The 17,083-nt window shown below is 51.7% G+C and overlaps 1 protein-coding gene across 2 annotated transcripts in view; it reads left to right on the top strand.

The window, feature by feature from the left end:
- The first annotated feature begins 411 nt into the window (after positions 1 to 411).
- Sh2d3c (SH2 domain containing 3C) overlaps positions 412 to 17,083 on the top strand; it is a 33,700-nt gene continuing 17,028 nt past the window's right edge. The window contains exons 1-3 of one of the 2 annotated variants that reach the window (XM_087899720.1): positions 412 to 572; positions 3,069 to 3,534; positions 16,693 to 16,732. In XM_087899720.1, coding sequence (XP_087755846.1) covers positions 536 to 572; positions 3,069 to 3,534; positions 16,693 to 16,732 — 543 coding nt within the window. In that variant the 5' untranslated portion in view covers positions 412 to 535. Of the gene's footprint in view, positions 573 to 3,068; positions 3,535 to 6,979; positions 7,132 to 16,692; positions 16,733 to 17,083 lie in introns of those variants that run through there. The other variant, XM_087899721.1, reaches the window with a different exon arrangement.

The following is a 17,083-nucleotide window of genomic DNA, read 5'->3' as shown; positions in this document are numbered from 1 at the left end:
ATCACACAGTGACAAAGTAGCCAATCAGAAGTTAAATTTGGGCCTGGGTGACCCAAGCCACGTCCAGCATTCTCTTCTTTATCACTCCAGTCCATCTCCTAGGTACTTGGCCTCAGTATAAACTACCCAACCCTGGGCCTGTCTCCTTGCCTGGCATCCTGTGAGCCAGGCCCCCGACAGCTGTTGGCAGGTCCCCTGTGGCCCCCAGCCTAGTGGGCTCTGTTCCCAGAGCCTGCGGTTTGTTCTCCGGCCTTCTGGGTCCCATGGGTTTGTGGTGTGCCCCCTGCCCCTGCTGCTGGCTGAGGAGGCCCTCAGGGGCTGGACTGAGGAGGCCTCAGCTCCAGCCCCCGCCCCCGTGGGGAGGGTGGGAGGGTGGGGCTGTGGGAGTTTCGCTAGGTTTAAAAATACACAGAGGAAGCAAGTTGAGAGGGCAAGAGAAAGGGGAAGGGGTGTGGGGGAGGCCCTTCAACCTATATGTCTTGAGCCTGGAGTAGCCTCATGCTAGCAAGCCAGGGACTTTGCACAACCTGCCAACATGACGGAGATGCCCAAGAAAACCAGCAGAAAATTCAGTGAGTACAAATTGTCTACCTTCCCACCGTCCATTTGGCTTGGCCTCTCTGCATCTGCTTCTCACCACTGTCTCCTTGTTTCTCTTTCTTTTTCTGCCCACCTCTCTCTCTCTCTCACCAGAGTGTTACTGCCCACCCATGGTGTGGTACAGGGTATCTATCTGTCTGTCTGTGTCTGCCTTTCCATCCCCCTCCTGCTTCCCTCTGGCTACAACCAGCCCCTCAGCCCTTATATCTTCTGTGCCTTCCTGGCCTCTTTCTGACCTTGAGACCCCCACATACCCGCATAGGGTACTATCTTGTCTGGAATCCAGCTCAACAGAGATCTCAGGGAGATCTCTGGGGAGCTAGTGGATCTGGGGACTACAGATACTGTCACATGTCCCCACCAGCAGTGAGGCTGGAGCTACTACAGCCAGGTTCCTGAGTGAACTACACCCATGCACTGCTATTTCTTTCTCTGGGTCCATTCATTTCGGGGCCCCAAACTTCTCCTGTGCTCTGACACCTCTGACCTTCCAGCACTCTTCCTCCCTCTCTCCCTCCCTCCCTCCCTCTCCACCCCCGTGTGTGTGTGTGTGTGTGTGTGTGTGTGTGTGTGTGTGTGTGTGTGCATGCTGGGATGTATCTCACAGATGGACATACACACATCTGTAATCCCAGCACTCAGAAGGCAAAGGCAGGAGGCTCATGAGCAGACCAGACCAGGTTCCAGAGGACAATGTCTCATACAAACACACAAACCAAACAAAACCTGTAATACCGAGAAAGGAGGCAATCAGTGGACCGTCTGCTAAATACTAGTGAAATCCCTGTCCCAGGTCCACCTTTCTAGAAGCAGGGCAGGAGCCAGCACTGTCTGAACTGGGACCAGGGGGAAAGGGCAGGAAAAAATTCCGAGGTCCTGAGCCCTAAGCTTCCTTCCACGCAGGCTCAGTCCCATTCTTACTGTGTGACTGTAGGCAAACCCCGTCCCCTCTCTGGGCCACAGATTCTGTCCCTGTCAAATGTGGGCACGCTGCTTATATTCAGTCAGGGGTGTATGATGCAGAGGCTGCAGAGTCAGCCAGGGAAGTGGAGCGGCAGTGTTTCCCCCATTGCGTATCTCATCGGGAGGCCCTACGGAAGTCAGAAGGTGACACTGTGAGAAGGGACAGTCCCACAGCCTGGGGTAGATGCAGGGAGGGGGGATCTGATGAATACACTTCCGACCCTGCTGGAAGATGCTATCACGGAGCCCTGCCTGTGGAGTTCGGACTGTGGGCTCAGCCCACAGGGAGGAGAAAACACCCACCCACAGACAGGGGCCAACACTCCTTGTCTGGCTGACGCACACGTCTCCTTTCAAGCCAGGTGCCAGAGACTGCCGAGGACACCACTCCTTACCCAACTCTCTGTCTCTGGTCCAGGCTTTGGGACATGCTATGGGCTTTCACTCCTCTGAAAATGGGAGTTTCACTAAGTGGAAAACAGGATATTATTCATATGCTAAGAATTCACACACTGTGCTTGACAAAGTGAGAAGCAATTTTGGTCATCACTGTCGTCTCAATATTTGATATCTTTTCGAGGATATTTTGTATGCCAGACAGCAAGCACTTGAAGCATATTATTTAAAAGGTCTGCATGTGTGTGCACGAATATGTTCGGGTAAAACATCAGGTGTCTTCTTTTATCCTTCTCTGTCTTATTTTTTTAAACAGAGTTCTTTTCTTTTTTTTTAAGATTTATTTATTTATTATGTATACTACATTCTGCCTCCATGTATGCCTGAATGCCAGAAGAGGGCGCCAGATCTCATTACAGATGGTTGTGAGTCACCATGTGATGCTTGGGAATTGAACTCAGGTCCTCTGGAAGAGCAGCCAATGCTCTTAACCACTGAGCCATCTCTCCAGCCCCAAACAGATTTATTTCTTCCTTCCTTCCTTCCTTCCTTCCTTCCTTCCTTCCTTCCTTCCTTCCTTCCTTTCTTTCTAAATGTGTTAAAACTGAGAGGTGGTGGTGCATGCCTTTAATCCCAGCACTTGGGAGGCAGAGGCAGACAGATCTCTGTGAGTTCGAGACCAGCCTTGTCTACATAGTGAGTTCCAGGACAGTCAGGACTGATGCACAGAGATGCTCTGTCTCAAAAAAGCAAAAACAAACAAACAACAAAAAATTGTATTAAAAAATTATATCCTCAAACAGTGGTGGCACACGCCATCAATCACGGCACCCAAGAAGCAGAGACAGGTGAATCTCTGTGAGTTCAAGGCCAGCCTGGTCTACAAAGAGAGTCCTGAATAGTCAGAGCTACATAGAGAAATCTTGTCTTGAAAAACAAAAACATAAACAGAGGGGAAGGATGGAGGGAGAAAGAGAGAGAATGAGTTGGTCTTGACATCCTGAACTTTCTTTGTACCCTCACTTAGTGGATCTGTGTTGATTTTTATTGTTACTACACTCCTGTTGACATTGTCAGTAATTCTTTTTCCTCTCCTCCTCTCTTGCCAGAGTTCTTCAAATTCAAGGGCTTTGGGAGCCTTTCCAATCTCCCGCGGTCCTTTTCTCTGAGACGGTCTTCAGCCTCCATTAGTATCCGCTCTTATCTGGAGCCTGACACCTTTGAAGCCACACAGGATGACATGGTGACAGTCCCCATGAGTCCTCCTGCTTATGCTCGTTCTAGTGACATGTACAGCCACATGGGTACCATGCCTCGCTCTAACATCAAGAAGGCTCGGAAGCAACAGGCTGCCCAGAAGGCCCAAGAGGTCAGCCTTGAGTCTCGAGGGCTGCCGGACCCACCCGGTTTAGAGGCAACCAAAGACGCAGTGGAGGGAACGGATGCCCCACCGGAGGACACCCCAGGAGTGGGACCCACACCTTCAGTAGTAGAGGTGAACCCTATGAGGAAGCCGGAGGACCCCACAGTAGACACGAAGGAGGAACAAATTCCTGAGGATGTGCACCAGGAAAGGTAGGTGCCAACAGGGGCAGGGAAGGCAGGACATGCTCTGATGGGTTTGTAGCCATCTCTAGCTGGTACAGCTCCAACACAAACTAGGGTATAGGGAAATGGTACATCCTGCAATCCCAGCAATGAGGTAGCTGAGACTGGAGGATTGCAGTGAGTTAGAGGTCAGCTTGGACTTCAGAATGAAACCCTGTCTCAAAACAAAATGAACAAAACACAAAACAAGCTAAAAAAGAAATTGTGCAAGTGACGCAGCGGGTTAGTGTAGAGATCACTTGGGAGAGTGCTCACCTAGCACACAGGAAGCCCTGTGGCTGATCCCTGCCTTAGTCAGTCTATTGCCCGGATGAAACATCGTAACCAAAAAGCAAACTGGGGAGGAAAAGGTTTATCATCCAAGGAAGTCAGAACAGGAACTCACACAGGGCAGGAACCTGGAGGCAGGAGCTGGTGGGGAGGCCATGGAGGGGTGCTGCTTACTGACTTGCTCCTCATGTTTTGCTCAGTCTGCTTATAGAACCCAGGACCACCAGCCCAGGGGGAGGCACCACCCACAATGGGCTGGGCTCTCCCACATCAATCACTAATTAAGAAAATGTCCTACAGGCTTGTGTTCAATCCCATTTTATTTATTTATGTAGTTAGTTTTGTTTTAGTTTTTTGTTGTTTGGGGACAGGGTTTCTCTGTGAAGCCCTGGCTGTCCTGGAACTTGGTTGGAGACAGGATGACCTTAAACACAGCAAGATCTGCCTGTCTCTGCCTCCTGAGTGCCAGGATTAAAGGCTTGTGCCTCCACTGGCCGGCTCAACATCGCCTTAAGAGGAATCATTTTCTTAAGTGAGTTTCCCTCTTCTCAGATGACTTTAGCCCAGGTCAAGTTGACAAAAAAATATACAGCACAATCCTCATCACCACACAAATTGCTGTGGTGGCATTGGGGAGCTGGAAGCCAGAGGATCAGAAGTTCAGGGTCATCCTTGGTTTTATGTGGAGTTGGGGGGCGGGGGCGGGGCATAAACAGGCAGGCAATGGAACATCCAAGTGCTTCCCACAGACTAGGAACTGTTGGTTAACATTTGTAACTAATTCTCAAAAGAAAACCAGCTAGAGATACACAGTTTCTATAGCAGATAGGGAACCGGATACAGGGAGGGGACGGCATCTGCTCCAGCCAGGCTTAACGTGGGTCCTGTCAGCAAGGAAGCTGTGTGTGAACTGAGGCCCACCTGACTCAGAGCCTAGACTGAACTCCTGCATGCCCTTGGCAGCCAGGTGGGCCCTGTGGCCAGTCACCGAATCCCATGCCCAGATTCCTTCACCTTAAGTTCTGGGAACCAACATGGCAAGGCCTGCAGGGGCTAGAAAGTCATTTGTCAATGGATTTGCTTCTGGTACCCTATAAATTGAGCTTATGCAGAGACATAAATAAATAGCGGGTAAGGTGGCTCAGTAGGTAAAGACGCATATTACCAAGTGGCAACGCAAGTTTGATCCCCAGTACCCACATGGTGGAGGGAGAGAACTGGCATGTGGTGGATTGTTCACCTGCTTCCCCCCCCCCAAAAAAAGCTCAAATAGTGATAAGATTGAAATGACTCATTGAACATTTTTTGATTGTTTTTTGTTTATTTGTTTTTGTTTTATTTACTCTTTTTGAGACAGGGTCTCTAGTCTGGGCTGTCCTGGAACTCACTATGTAGACCAGACTGATCTGGAACTCAGATCCTTCTGCCTCTGCTTTCGGAGTGCACTGCACTCACAGAGCACTTTAAAAATTCCTGTTGCTGGGGACTGGAGAGATGGCTCAGTGGTTAAGAGCATTGTCTGTTCTTCCAAAGGTCCTGAGTTCAATTCCCAGCAACCACATGGTGACTCACAACCATCTGTAATGAGGTCTGGTGCCCTCTTCTGGCCTGCAGACATACACACAGACAGAATATTGTATACATAATAAATAAATAAATATTTAAAAAAATTCCTGTTGCTGAGTGCTGTGGTGGATGCCCTTAGTCCCGGCACTCTAGAGGTTGAGTTAGGAGGGTCACCAGCTCAAAGGTAGCCTGGACTACACAGCCCCATACAGTTTTGATAAGGAACCGAGACTCGGTCAAGGTAGTCACACAGATGTAGGGTTTGAGCTCCGCCTCTCTCCAGTGGTTAGGTTTTTCACACACTTGTGGTCACCTTCTAATTGCCAGGGTTGGGGACTTCACACCCTTCAACTCCAGCTTTGAAAACTTCAGCATCCTTGGTCAAACAAAACAAGCCAGATGGGTTGAACAAAAGTAACTCTGGAGCCAGTGTGAGACCTTTCTGGACAGCCTTTCCCGGGGACACCAAATCTAGCATCCCTGTGCGGAGGTTCAGACCCCCAGTTCAGTGACAACAGAATTTTGTTTGCTTGTTTAGACAAGGTCTCACAGCATAGCCCTGACTGTCCTGGAACTTGCTTTATAGACCAGGCTGGCCTTGAACTCATAGAGATCCACCTGCCTCTGCCTCCATAGTGCTGGGATTAAAGGTGTGTGCCACCACATTTGGCAATTTTTAAAAAGATGTATTTTTATTTTATGTGTAGAATGCCTACATCTATGTTTGTGCACCACATGCTTGCAGTGCCCACAGAGGCCAGAAGAGGGCGTCAGATCTCTTGGTCTGGCGTTTACAGCCGGTTGTGAGCCACCAAGTGGATCCTGGAAACTGAACCTGGGTCTTCTAGAAGAGCAACAAGTATTCTTTGTTGTTGTTTTGGTTTGCTTTAGTTTTTGGTTTTTCGAGACGGGGTTTCTTTGTGTAGCTTTGATTGTCCTAGAAGTAGCTCTGTAGCCAGGCTGGCCTTGAACTCACAGAGATCCACCTGCTTCCTCCTCCTCCTCCTTATCCCCCTCCTTCTTCCCCTCCTCCTCCCCCTCACTCCCCAAGTGCGGGGATTAAAAGTGTTGGTCAACACCGTCAGTTGACAAATATTCATAACCTCTGAGCCATCTCCAAGCCCTGGCAACAGAAGTTTGTAAACCTGCCCAATAGCACCATATCACACTCTGGAAATGCTATTTTCATGATTAATAAAATTAAGACTTTCCACCATCTCTCGCTGCCTTAGGATGCCTTCTCCAGCTACTCTCTCCAAAATTCGACTTCGTTCTGCAGTTAAGGTGCTAGGATCTTTTTGGTGAAAAGAGCCAGCCAGATCCTTGAAGTTGTGAGCTTTCCGGGTTTGAGGGTTTACCGGTAGTTGGCTCCGCCCACCCAGAGACGGTGATTGGTTCGTCGGAGCGGGGGGCAGGACGCGGCAGAGGGGTGTGTTCGGTAGGGGGCGAGTTCTCCAGTCGGGACAGTGATTGACAGGGAGGGGAGGCGGAGCGAGATCAGAGCAAGTAGAGGAGGGTGTGTTCTTGGTTGGATCGTAGCGGCCCAGGGGCGTGTCTGGGGCGTGGTCTTCAGGTCTGGCCCTGCCCCTAGGGTCCGACACCAAGCTCCGAAGCTCCAGCCTGACTCTTAGCGGAGTGTCAGACTGAGACAGTTCCCGGGCTGCAGGAGGTGACAAGGGGAACCATGACTGCAGTGGGCCGAAGGTGCTCTGTGCTGGGGCCCCGAAGGTGAGTGACTGAACAGACTCTAGGGAGAGCCAGGGGACAGCAGGCGTGCTCCAGTGGGGAGATGCTCGTCCCAGAGGCAGCTGACACACACTGCCATGGGTTTAACATCTGGAACTTTTCTTTCTTTTTCTTTATGAGGCAGGGTCTCATGTAGCACAGGCTGTGTTCAAACTTTTTTTTTTTTTTTTTGAGACAGAGTCTATGTAGCCCTGGCTAACCTGGAACTCAAAGAGATCTGCCTGTCCCTGCCAAGTCCTGAGATTCAAGGCCTGTGCCATGATGTCCAGCTATGCTCAGACTCTTGAACCTGTGCCACCACACCTGGCAGCATCTGGATTGCTCTTGAGCTGTGACTGTTCTCTGCTTGTCCATGAGCATACCTGCTCTCTGCTCGCTCTCTCTCTCTCTCTCTCTCTCTCTCTCTCTCTCTCTCTCTCTCTCTGATCATCTTCTGTCAGTTCCTGGAGATAGAACCCATCTTGTAAATCAAGACAGAAAAGTTTGCCTGTTTGGCCCGCCTAGTGGAAGTCAGGATGAGAGTTTGACTCCACCTCCTGGGCTCTTGCTAACCACCTCCAGGAACACATTCCCCTCAGGCAGGGCCAGGGCCCTGATGAAGGGTCTTAAGAAGCCTTGTGAATGTCTAGGCCTCCACCCAAGCTGTTATGGCACAGGCTTGTCCCAGGGATGCCTTTGACATCAGGCTTCTCCGGGAAGCGGGGAAGCGACAAACAGAAACATTTGAGACACTCTGTCTCCCATCTCCTGAAGTGTTCAGAGATTCTCAGGGTGGGATTAGCAGGCCAGATCAAACCCTGTTCTGGTGCCCCAGAACAATCTCTGGGGACTATTGAACATTTGTCACAGGAGTCCCTTGGAGTCAGGAGAGCAGTGGGTGTCGGGCTGGCTCTGCCCCACCCTGGGCCTCTGGTTCTCCAGGAGCCCAGTGGCTCTGAGATGCTCTGAGGAGCCATCTAGCTGGACGGCCGGCCAAGAGTGCCAGTGAGCAGGATGGGGCCACCTTCCTGAGTGTCCCAAGGGGTCAATCTGGTGAATGTCAGAGTAGCCCAGGCTGGGGAGATGGCGCCCTCCCCCATCCTGGAAAGGCAGGGTGCACCTGGAGCAGGAGGAAGGAAGGGGAAGAGGTGAGGCTGCAGGGATTTCCTGGTGACCTATCTTTGCTGAGATCATGGAGGATGAGGTAGAAGGAGGCAGAGGAGACTTTCAGCTTGCCTGCATCCTCCACACAGCCTTCTGCTGAAGGAAATGAGACAGCGGGCCAACTGCCCCTTGCTCCCAAATCAGTGTGACAGAGGATGAGGCCAGGCTTGGAGAAGGAGGGGCCCACACATGCCCCATCTACCCACACAGCAATATCAAGCCAGGGTACTAGCAAGGCTCTGAAAGTGAGGAGCTCTTTCGCTTTGTTTGCGCAGTGGTTTGACCAGAGCCTAGAGAAGACGACTCTCTGGGGGTTCTGTGCTGAGCCTTTGTGAGAACTTCAGTTTGCTCGCATGCACAACCAACTCTCAGCTCAAGATCTTAACTGCTAGGCCATACTTCCCTCCCTCAGAGGAAGCCTCAGAGCCTCTTCTGCCGCTATTTCAAATGCCTTTCCACAGTGCCCTGGTATCCGGCGTGTTTTCCAGAAGAGCACTTAGGGTCGCACCAGTCAAGCCGAGTTAGCAGTTCATTGATTTTATTTTCTTATGTATTTTCACACTTGTATTTATCATTGCATTGGTGTGGGCCTGTCCAAATGTGTGCGTGTGTGGAGGTCAGAGGACAGCTTTGTGGCTCTCTCCTGTGTAGGGGACCCAGGGACTGAGCTCCCATCAGTCAGGTTGCATGGCGATCACAAGAACTTCACTCACCAGCGTCATTCATTTTGCTCTTTCCCAAGTTACACCCGGGCTTCACACTTGTCCTAGGCTTTGAGCAGAAGGCAGCGAGCACAGACAGCTGAACCTATGGAGACCTCATCCCCGAGCCAGCGAGTCAGATGGTAAACCGGACAGATGAGTCCCAGGAAGAGCTAGAGAAGAACCAGCAAGTGGATTTACAATGAAGCGAGGAGACTGGTCTTGGGGAGGTGACGAGTGGTGTCAATTTAGAAAGGTTAGGAAGAAGCCGGCGCTGGTGGCGCACACCTTTAATCCCAGCACTCCAGAGGCAGAGGCAGGCGGATCTCTGAGTCTGAGGGCCAGCCTGGTCTACAGGACAGCTAGGGTTACACAGAAAAGCCCTGATTTTGGGAAGAAAAAAGAAAAAAAATGTTAGGGAGGAAAAAAAATAATTGAACAAAGAAAGAATGAATGTACTTACTGTCTGGGGGAAAAGTGAGCCAAGAAGTGATAGTGGCACAGGCAAAGGCCCTGAGGTGGGGGCGCCTTGGACCTATTCGATCATTAGCAGAGATCAGAACACCCAAGTGAGGATGGGAGAAGAAAACAGGGCAAATGAGTTTAGGGTCCCTTACTGATTTGTTTCAGGAGAATCTTTCTCCTTGCAGATATGGTCGACTTTTTATTTACCTCTGTGTCAGGGTCTCATTTAGCCCAGATTGGCCTTGAACTCACTACAGAACTGAGGGTGACCTTGAACATCTGATCCTCCTATTTCTCAAGTGCTGGGATTACAGGTACACAGTACACCCTGGTCTTATGGGACGTGGGGATGGAGCCCAGGGCTTCGTGCATGCTAGGCAAGCATTCTACCCGCTGAGCTGTGTCCAGCCTGTTGACACTGTGACTGTGTTATTGCAGTGAATGCTGGGCTGCCTGCGTAGCTGTCCCCAGCCTCCCTGTAGCCCGGAGGCTGGGCATGTCCGCAGGGGGGATCTAGACCCTGTCCTCTGTAGTGCCTCCCTTGAATGTCCTTTGCCATCTTCCCAGACAACCAGATCCAACCCCAAGAAGGCTATTTGGAAGGACACTGAGACTAGGGTAAATGACACTCTAAAAGAGAGCTAGAGCACCCTATGTTGTCCAAGCCACAGTGCCAGGCACGGCAAACAGACCAGGACGCCCCCCTTCCCCATTTCCTTCTGGAATGTTGATTCTGATTCAAGAATTTCCAAGTCTCCCCAGAGTCCCACGACCCTCTCGGCCCTGCAGAGTGACGTCAGCTGCCAGGCATCTGGTAGCTATTACCCGATTACCCGTGGAGAGGGGGGTCACTGTGGGCCTAGCCTGCGCAGCCTCCCTGGGCTCAGGGTGGCTGGTCCATGTCTTGTGAAGGGGCCCAGCTGCTGCTGGCTCTCATTTCCTGTGGAGACTTTCTCACAGTCCCCGAGACCCCAGGATGCCTTGGGCTGTGGGAACCTGACTGTCTCAGGAAAGATGAGCTTTTCCCCACACTGATCTCCACACTGCTCCCAGCCCTTGAGGGACCCTTTATGCAGGTAGCTGGACCTGTGTGGGGTGAAGGCTAAGCAGGACGGGGTTAGACACCCAGGGGATGTGTGTCACTGAGTGAGTTCCCCTCCCTCTGACCCTTAGTTTTCCTGCGTGGTGACAACTAGATAGGATGGGAAGGAGGGCCAGGTGCTCAGGTTTTAGGAGGGGAAACTGAGTCCCAAGGAAGAGAAGGGGCTCACTCAGGGTCATCGCTTCCTACCTCCTGGTGCCTTTCAGAATCCCCGAGGATCTTCTGCAAACCCTACCCACCCCATTTCCTCTCCCTAGCCCCGTCTCTTGCCCATTTGGGTAAAATGCTGTTTAGCCCCATCTCCTCCCCAGCTTCCTTCTGTTCCCACCCAGGATTAGTCCCTCATTTCCAGGGGTGTCACCCCCTATGAGGGGTACAACAGACACTGACCTCAGGCCACTTCAGCTGTATAGGTTTGGCCACCACAGTCAGCCACTGCCCCCACTCCTCCCTCTAGGGTCCTCTCTGTGCCTCTCTCCAGCAGGTTCTCAGCCACCTTTAGCGGCTCAGGCTCAGCATCCTTGACTCTGCCCATCCTCCTAGGCCAGTGCCTTTCCTGATGGCTCCCCACAGCCAGGAGGACATCAGAGATGTGGCTGACCCAGTGGCAGCCTGTGCTGCGGGGTGGGAAAGGGAGTAAATCCCAGAGACTTCTTGGTAGAGACTCTGGGTCCCCATGGCTGTCACTGTCTCAGAAGAGACCTGGCTTTCTCTGTTTAGGACACTGAAGCTGAAGGCACACACCAGAAAGCATCACTGCCACTCCCTGAAGAGTGAGCAAAACTTAGAGGAAGATGGCTGAGGCATTGTTCATCTGAAATCCCTTCATTTGGGAAGAAGAAGCCGGGGTGGGGGGTTATGGGTTCAAGGTCAGCCTGAATTACAGAGTGAGACCCTGTCTCAGAATCTAAAGATAAAAGCTGGCCAGTGTAGCGCGTGCCTTTAATTCCAGCACTCGGGAGGCAGAGGCAGGTGGATCTCTGTGAGTTCGAGACCAGCCTGGTCTACAAAGCAAGTTCCAGGACAGCCAGGGCTGTTACACAGAGAAACCCTGTCTCAGAAAACAAAGCAAACAAACAAACAAACAAATCTAAACCAAGTCAGCCATATGCAATAGCAAACACCTGCTGTAATCTGACCTAGTACTTGGGAAATAGAGGCAGGAGGGTCAGGAGTTCAAGGCCAGCCTTGGGTACTAGCAGGTTTGAGACCAGCCTAGGTTTTAATTGAGAAAAATAAAAGCAGGGGCTATGGAAGGACAGCTCTGTCCCCAGGAGAGTGGCACTGAAACCTGGAGCCCGCATGGGCAAGGGGACCCGGCCCTCACCCTCATATGAGCACTGTGGTCTTCCAGGACAGGCATGATGTACCCTCTGAAAATGAGGAAGCCAGCCTCAGAGAGAGTAAGGCAGGTGGCAGAGCTGGACAGTTCTCTCCTCAGGCCATCTGACCAGACCCTGATGCCCAAAGGAACAAACTTGGGGACAGAGAGAGGGCAGCCATGCTGGTAGAGGGTGGGACAACCTCCCCCTCCACTGGAAGTTCACCCTTCCTTCCAGTCCTGGCCAGAGGTCCCTGAAGGTAAAGTTCCAGCATGCATTAGGGAAATAAAGGATAATGGGTACTAATTATTACTCATTAATGCAATTAATTAAGCTGGTATATGCAATGCATGGTGTCAGTTATCAGAACAAATCAGTTAATACAGGCAATTAAAGGGGTTGGTTATTTAAATAATGAATGCTGCTGATGAATGGGTCTGATTTAGCTCAGTTGTCACGATTGCTTGTTAATTGATTTCACCGCTAATATTAAGAGGAAAGTGTCTTTGAAGTATATAATGTAAGAAATAATGAATTAATTCACGAAGCTGAATTTTCACGAACACTTTGATTCCTGGATTGGATCGTTACAGTGAGAGGGAGCGGGTGAGTGTAGAAGTCTCCTAGCAAACTGACAGCTACAAGCCAAGGAAGAACCCGCCTGGCCCCTGGCTGGAAGCAGACAGGACGGCGCTGGCAGAGGGAATGTCGTGTGCAAAGGCCGAGAGGCTGCAGACCCTGGGGTTCTTTGGAAATAGTTTATGGAGGCTGGAAAGCCAGAAAGGGCAAGGAAAGAGAGAAAGCATGTCCAGAGGAGGCGTAGCTCAGTGGTACAGTGCTGCTTGTCACACATGAGGCGTTGGCTGCTGGGGTTGGCAAGATGATTCTGGGCACCAAAGCATTTCCTTCGTGGGCCTGAGGATCAGAGTCCAAACCTCTAGAACCCACGAGACAGCCAGAAGCATAAGCATGAAGATCTGCAGTCTGTGTTCTTAATGGGAAGGTGGGAGATGGGGACAGGAGAAGCCTTGGAAACTTGCTGCCAGCTAGCATGCAAATGCAGAAGGAAGTCAATAGAGACCCCATCTCAAGGTGGAAGGCGAATACTGGCACCCCAGTACCCCAGGTTATCCCCCCAGTACCCCAGGTTATCCCCCCTGTACCCCAGGTTATCCCCCCAGTACCCCAGGTTATCACCCCTACACCCCAGGTTATTGCCCCTATACCCCAGGTTATCCCCCCAGTAGCCCAGGTTATCCCCTCTGCACCCCAGGTTATCCCCCCAGTAGCCCAGGTTATCCCCCCAGTAGCCCAGGTTATCCCCCCCCAGTAGCCCAGGTTATCCCCCTGTACCCCAGGTTATCACCCCAGTATCCCAGGTTATCACCCCTGTACCCCAGGTTATTCTCTGATCCCCACATGAGTGCCATGGAATGCATGGGCCTGTGTACACACACACACACACACACACACACCAGGTGCTTGTTAGCTTCTCAGCATTGTTCTGAGCCAATGTCTGGAGGGGAAAGTACAGGAACAGAAAGAGCAAAGCCCTGCCAGGCCGTGGTGGCGCACGCTTGTAATTCCAGCACTCTGGAGGCAGAGGCAGGGGGATCTCTGAGTTTGAGGCCAACCTGGTCTACATAAAGAGTTCTGGGACAGCCAGGGCTGTTACACAGAGAAACCCTGTCTTGAAATTGGAAAAGAAAAGGAAAATAGAAAGAAAGGAAGAAAGAAAGAGCAACTCTGAGGAGTTGCTGAGGGTTGGGTACTCGCCATCAGGCCTTTGCTGGAGCAGTGGGTGGAGTGAGTGTGCCTGGGCCTAGCAGGAAGGAGCCCATCCCCAGCAACCTGTCAGGAACCTTGACTTCCAGGCTGATGGGGCTGGGCCCCTGTTGCCAGAGGGTGGGGCAAGGGAAGTTGTGCTCCAGTTTTTAACAGGGCCACCAGGAGTTGGTGCCTCTTGTCGTATTCATGTCGGGTAATGGGATGACAGAGTGCTGTGGCTGGCAAGGGAGGTTAAGGGATCGAAGCTTCTTGGCCTGGGGCTCTGCCGTGGGTAACCCCCTGGCTCTGACCACCTACGCAAGCTGATCCCTAGGGCAGCACCCCATCCTCGAGGCTGTATTCCTGCCCTGGAACCGAGAGGAAGTGGACAGGAAGCAGGAGGAAGCACCGGGCTGATCCCAGTGTGTCCCTGACAATTTGTTCCCAGTGGGAGGATTTCCGGACCTGAATGCCCGGAAATGCTGGGATGGGACACCTCACCCGGGAAGAGGGCACAGAGCAGACAGGGGAGGGGCTCCCTGCTGGCAGCTTTGGAAACCTGTGCTATTGCAGACTGCAGCTTAAGAGACAGGTTAGGGCCAGGAAGGACATTCTAGGAGGAAAAGTCTAAAGGACTTCAGAATGTTAGAACAGGGCCCTTGCTCTCAGGAGCTGGGGGGGTCATTCTTTTCTTTCTTTTTTTTAAAAATATTTATTTATTTATTTATTATGTATACAATATTCTGTCTGTGTGTATATCTACAGGCCAGAAGAGGGCACCAGACCTCATTACAGATGGTTGTGAGCCACCATGTGGTTGCTGGGAATTGAACTCAGGACCTTTGGAAGAGCAGGCAATGCTCTTAACCTCTGAGCCATCTCTCCAGCTCCTCTTTTTTTTTCTTTTTCTTTTTTTTTTCCTTTCAATTCATCTTTTGTTTGGAATGTTAAGCTCTTGTGTTTAAGCATACATTTCTTTCCCATTTTGCAGGTGGGAAACCTGAGGCCATTGTCTGGGAGCAAGTGTTCAGCCTAAGAGAATGGCTGAGCGCGATGGCCGCAGGCAGGGGCTGCTTACTGTTCATGTGCGCCACTAAGCTGCGACCTCGCTGGGGACTGGGGTTCACTGGTGAATGGCAGTCACACCCTCATGAGGGTCTCTGTTGATTTTCACTTGAGAGCCGAATTCCAAATGGTTGCTGCAGGTGGGGGTTGACGAGATTAGGGGGGTGGAGGCAGATGGGAGGTGGAGCGTGAGGAGGATGGGCTGTAAGTGGAGTGTCCCCGGAAGGCTTCTTTGAGGAGGTGACTTTAAACTGAGCCCTGAAGAAAGAGGAAGAGAGGAAAGCCTTGTGAAAATCTGGGAAAAGGGAGGTCCAGGCAGTTTCTCCCAAGTAAGTACCAAGGCCCTGAGGCGGGAAGGAGCTGGCAAGGCCAGTGCATTGGGGCAGAATGAAGGGCAGGATGGCTGAGGAGTGTTGGTGCGGTAGGCAGTCGGCACCGCCAGCACACATAGCCACAGAGGTGGGGCTTGCAGGCCCACTCACGTCCGATTACTGCTGTAATAACAGCACCCTTTATTCTCAAGGAGACAGAGTTTTGGGATGATAAATTGCACTGCTGTGGAGGGAGAATATGTTTTATTTTTCAGCAGATAGTAGCCGAGGACGCGGCTCAGCTGTAGCGTGCTGGTCTAGAGCGTGCAGGGCCAGGCCTCTCCTCCCCAGCACTGGAGAAGAGGGAAGGAATTTTAGACAGGTCTGCAGTTGTCACCTATAATCTTGGCTACTCCAGAGTCTGAGGCAGTCTTGAGTCTATGATTCTAGGCTAAGCGGCTGAGTGATTGAGGGGAACTCCCGGAGAGTGGGGTCACCTGCTTTGGCTACTTAGTCGCTGTCTGGTGTCAGAACTGAAACTGATAGTTTGGGCAAGCAGACATGGGGAAAGAGCAAGAGTCAGGGTGGCCTGGCTTCGGGGGAGACTTGGTCATACTCGGTTCTAAGGGAGGATTTCCTGCTTGGCAGGGTGTGGCTTGTGGAGTGGATCAAGGGCTGCTGAATGGGCCATAGCCTGCTGGTGGGCCAAGGGTAGAAAGCGGACCGAGCCTTTGGCTGTCACAGCAGGAAGGAGGGAGCTGGGACCCCAAGAAGGGAAGGCAGTGGAGGACAAGCAGCTGCTTGTGGGCGGCAAATTGGAGATGCTTCAGACAGCGAGAGGACTGAAGGGAACAGGAGGGCCCTGGCTGAGGAATGGACCTGCGTTAGAGGAAGGTTTAAGTTCTTTAGGGCACACTGGGCTGAGTGTGGTGGTGTGCCTCTGTAACCCCGGCATTCAGGTGGAGGCAGGAGGAGCAGAGTTCAAAGCCTGTCGCACCTACCTAGCACATTTGAGTTCATTCTGGGCTACATGAAACCCTGTCTCGGTCAAATGCAAAATAAAAGTGTGCATGCATGTATGTACATGTGCACACACATGCACACACAAACACACACACACGAAGCTGTGGCTGGGGGAAGTGACTCACAAAGGGGAAGGTTGTTTGTTCAATATCCTGGAAAAATAGCCACCAAGAATAGGTGTGTATGGGATATAACCAGCGGTGGATAGGTTTGTACAGTGACTAGCTAATATGCGGGCAACGCAGACCAAGGAGTGAAGGGCTAGAGGAGGGGTTGAGCCTTAGCCTAGGCCCTCCAGTGCTTAGAGTCAGGGGTAGGGATCAGGTTGGGGAAGCAGGAAGAAGAAGCAGACATCAGGAAAGAACAAGTCATGAGCTGGATGCTCACCCTGAGTCCTCCAGACAACTCCCTTAGGCAGTGGTTGTCTTTGTTCCTGATCTATGGAGAAGAAACCCAGGATCAGAGAGGTGAAGGAACCTCCTCAGGGTTGCACAGACTGCAGGGTGGAACAGCCACAGATCCTCCTGCCCTATATAAGCATTCTGGGCTCCCAAAACAGGGCCAGGCCCCGGGCTGACAGGCAGGCAGACACTTAAGAGATCCGAGAAACACTGAGAATATTCACTTTTTCCCCCTTCTTCCAGGGCTGCTGGAGAACTGGAGGCTGCTGGGGACTATGTGAAGGTAGGAGGGGCAGGCTGGGGTTGGCTATAGACCCATAGAGCACTCAGTGCCTGTTAGGAACCTGACTTCCTCCTGGGAGGAGGAGGTGGGGGGGTGGGCAGCCCTCGGGGACAGGGGAATCATTCTGGGCAGCGATTTCCCATGCTTCCTGTCACTCTGCTGGCCTCAGACCCACCAGTTGGACAGCGTCCCAAGGATGTCCCCATGCAGTGGCCACCACAGTGAGATCCCACCCAGTCTCAGGTCATATAATGAGCGCTGGTGTTGGAAGGAGGAAGAGGAGGAGGAGGAGTAGCTAGCTCGGCTTTTTTTTTTTTTTAATATTTATTTATTTATTTATTTATTTATTTA

Source organism: Myodes glareolus, chromosome 21 (genome assembly GCF_982192425.1).
Source record: "Myodes glareolus chromosome 21, mMyoGla1.1, whole genome shotgun sequence".
Taxonomy (NCBI): domain Eukaryota; kingdom Metazoa; phylum Chordata; class Mammalia; order Rodentia; family Cricetidae; genus Myodes; species Myodes glareolus.
This window is presented reverse-complemented; position numbering and strand designations above follow the sequence as displayed.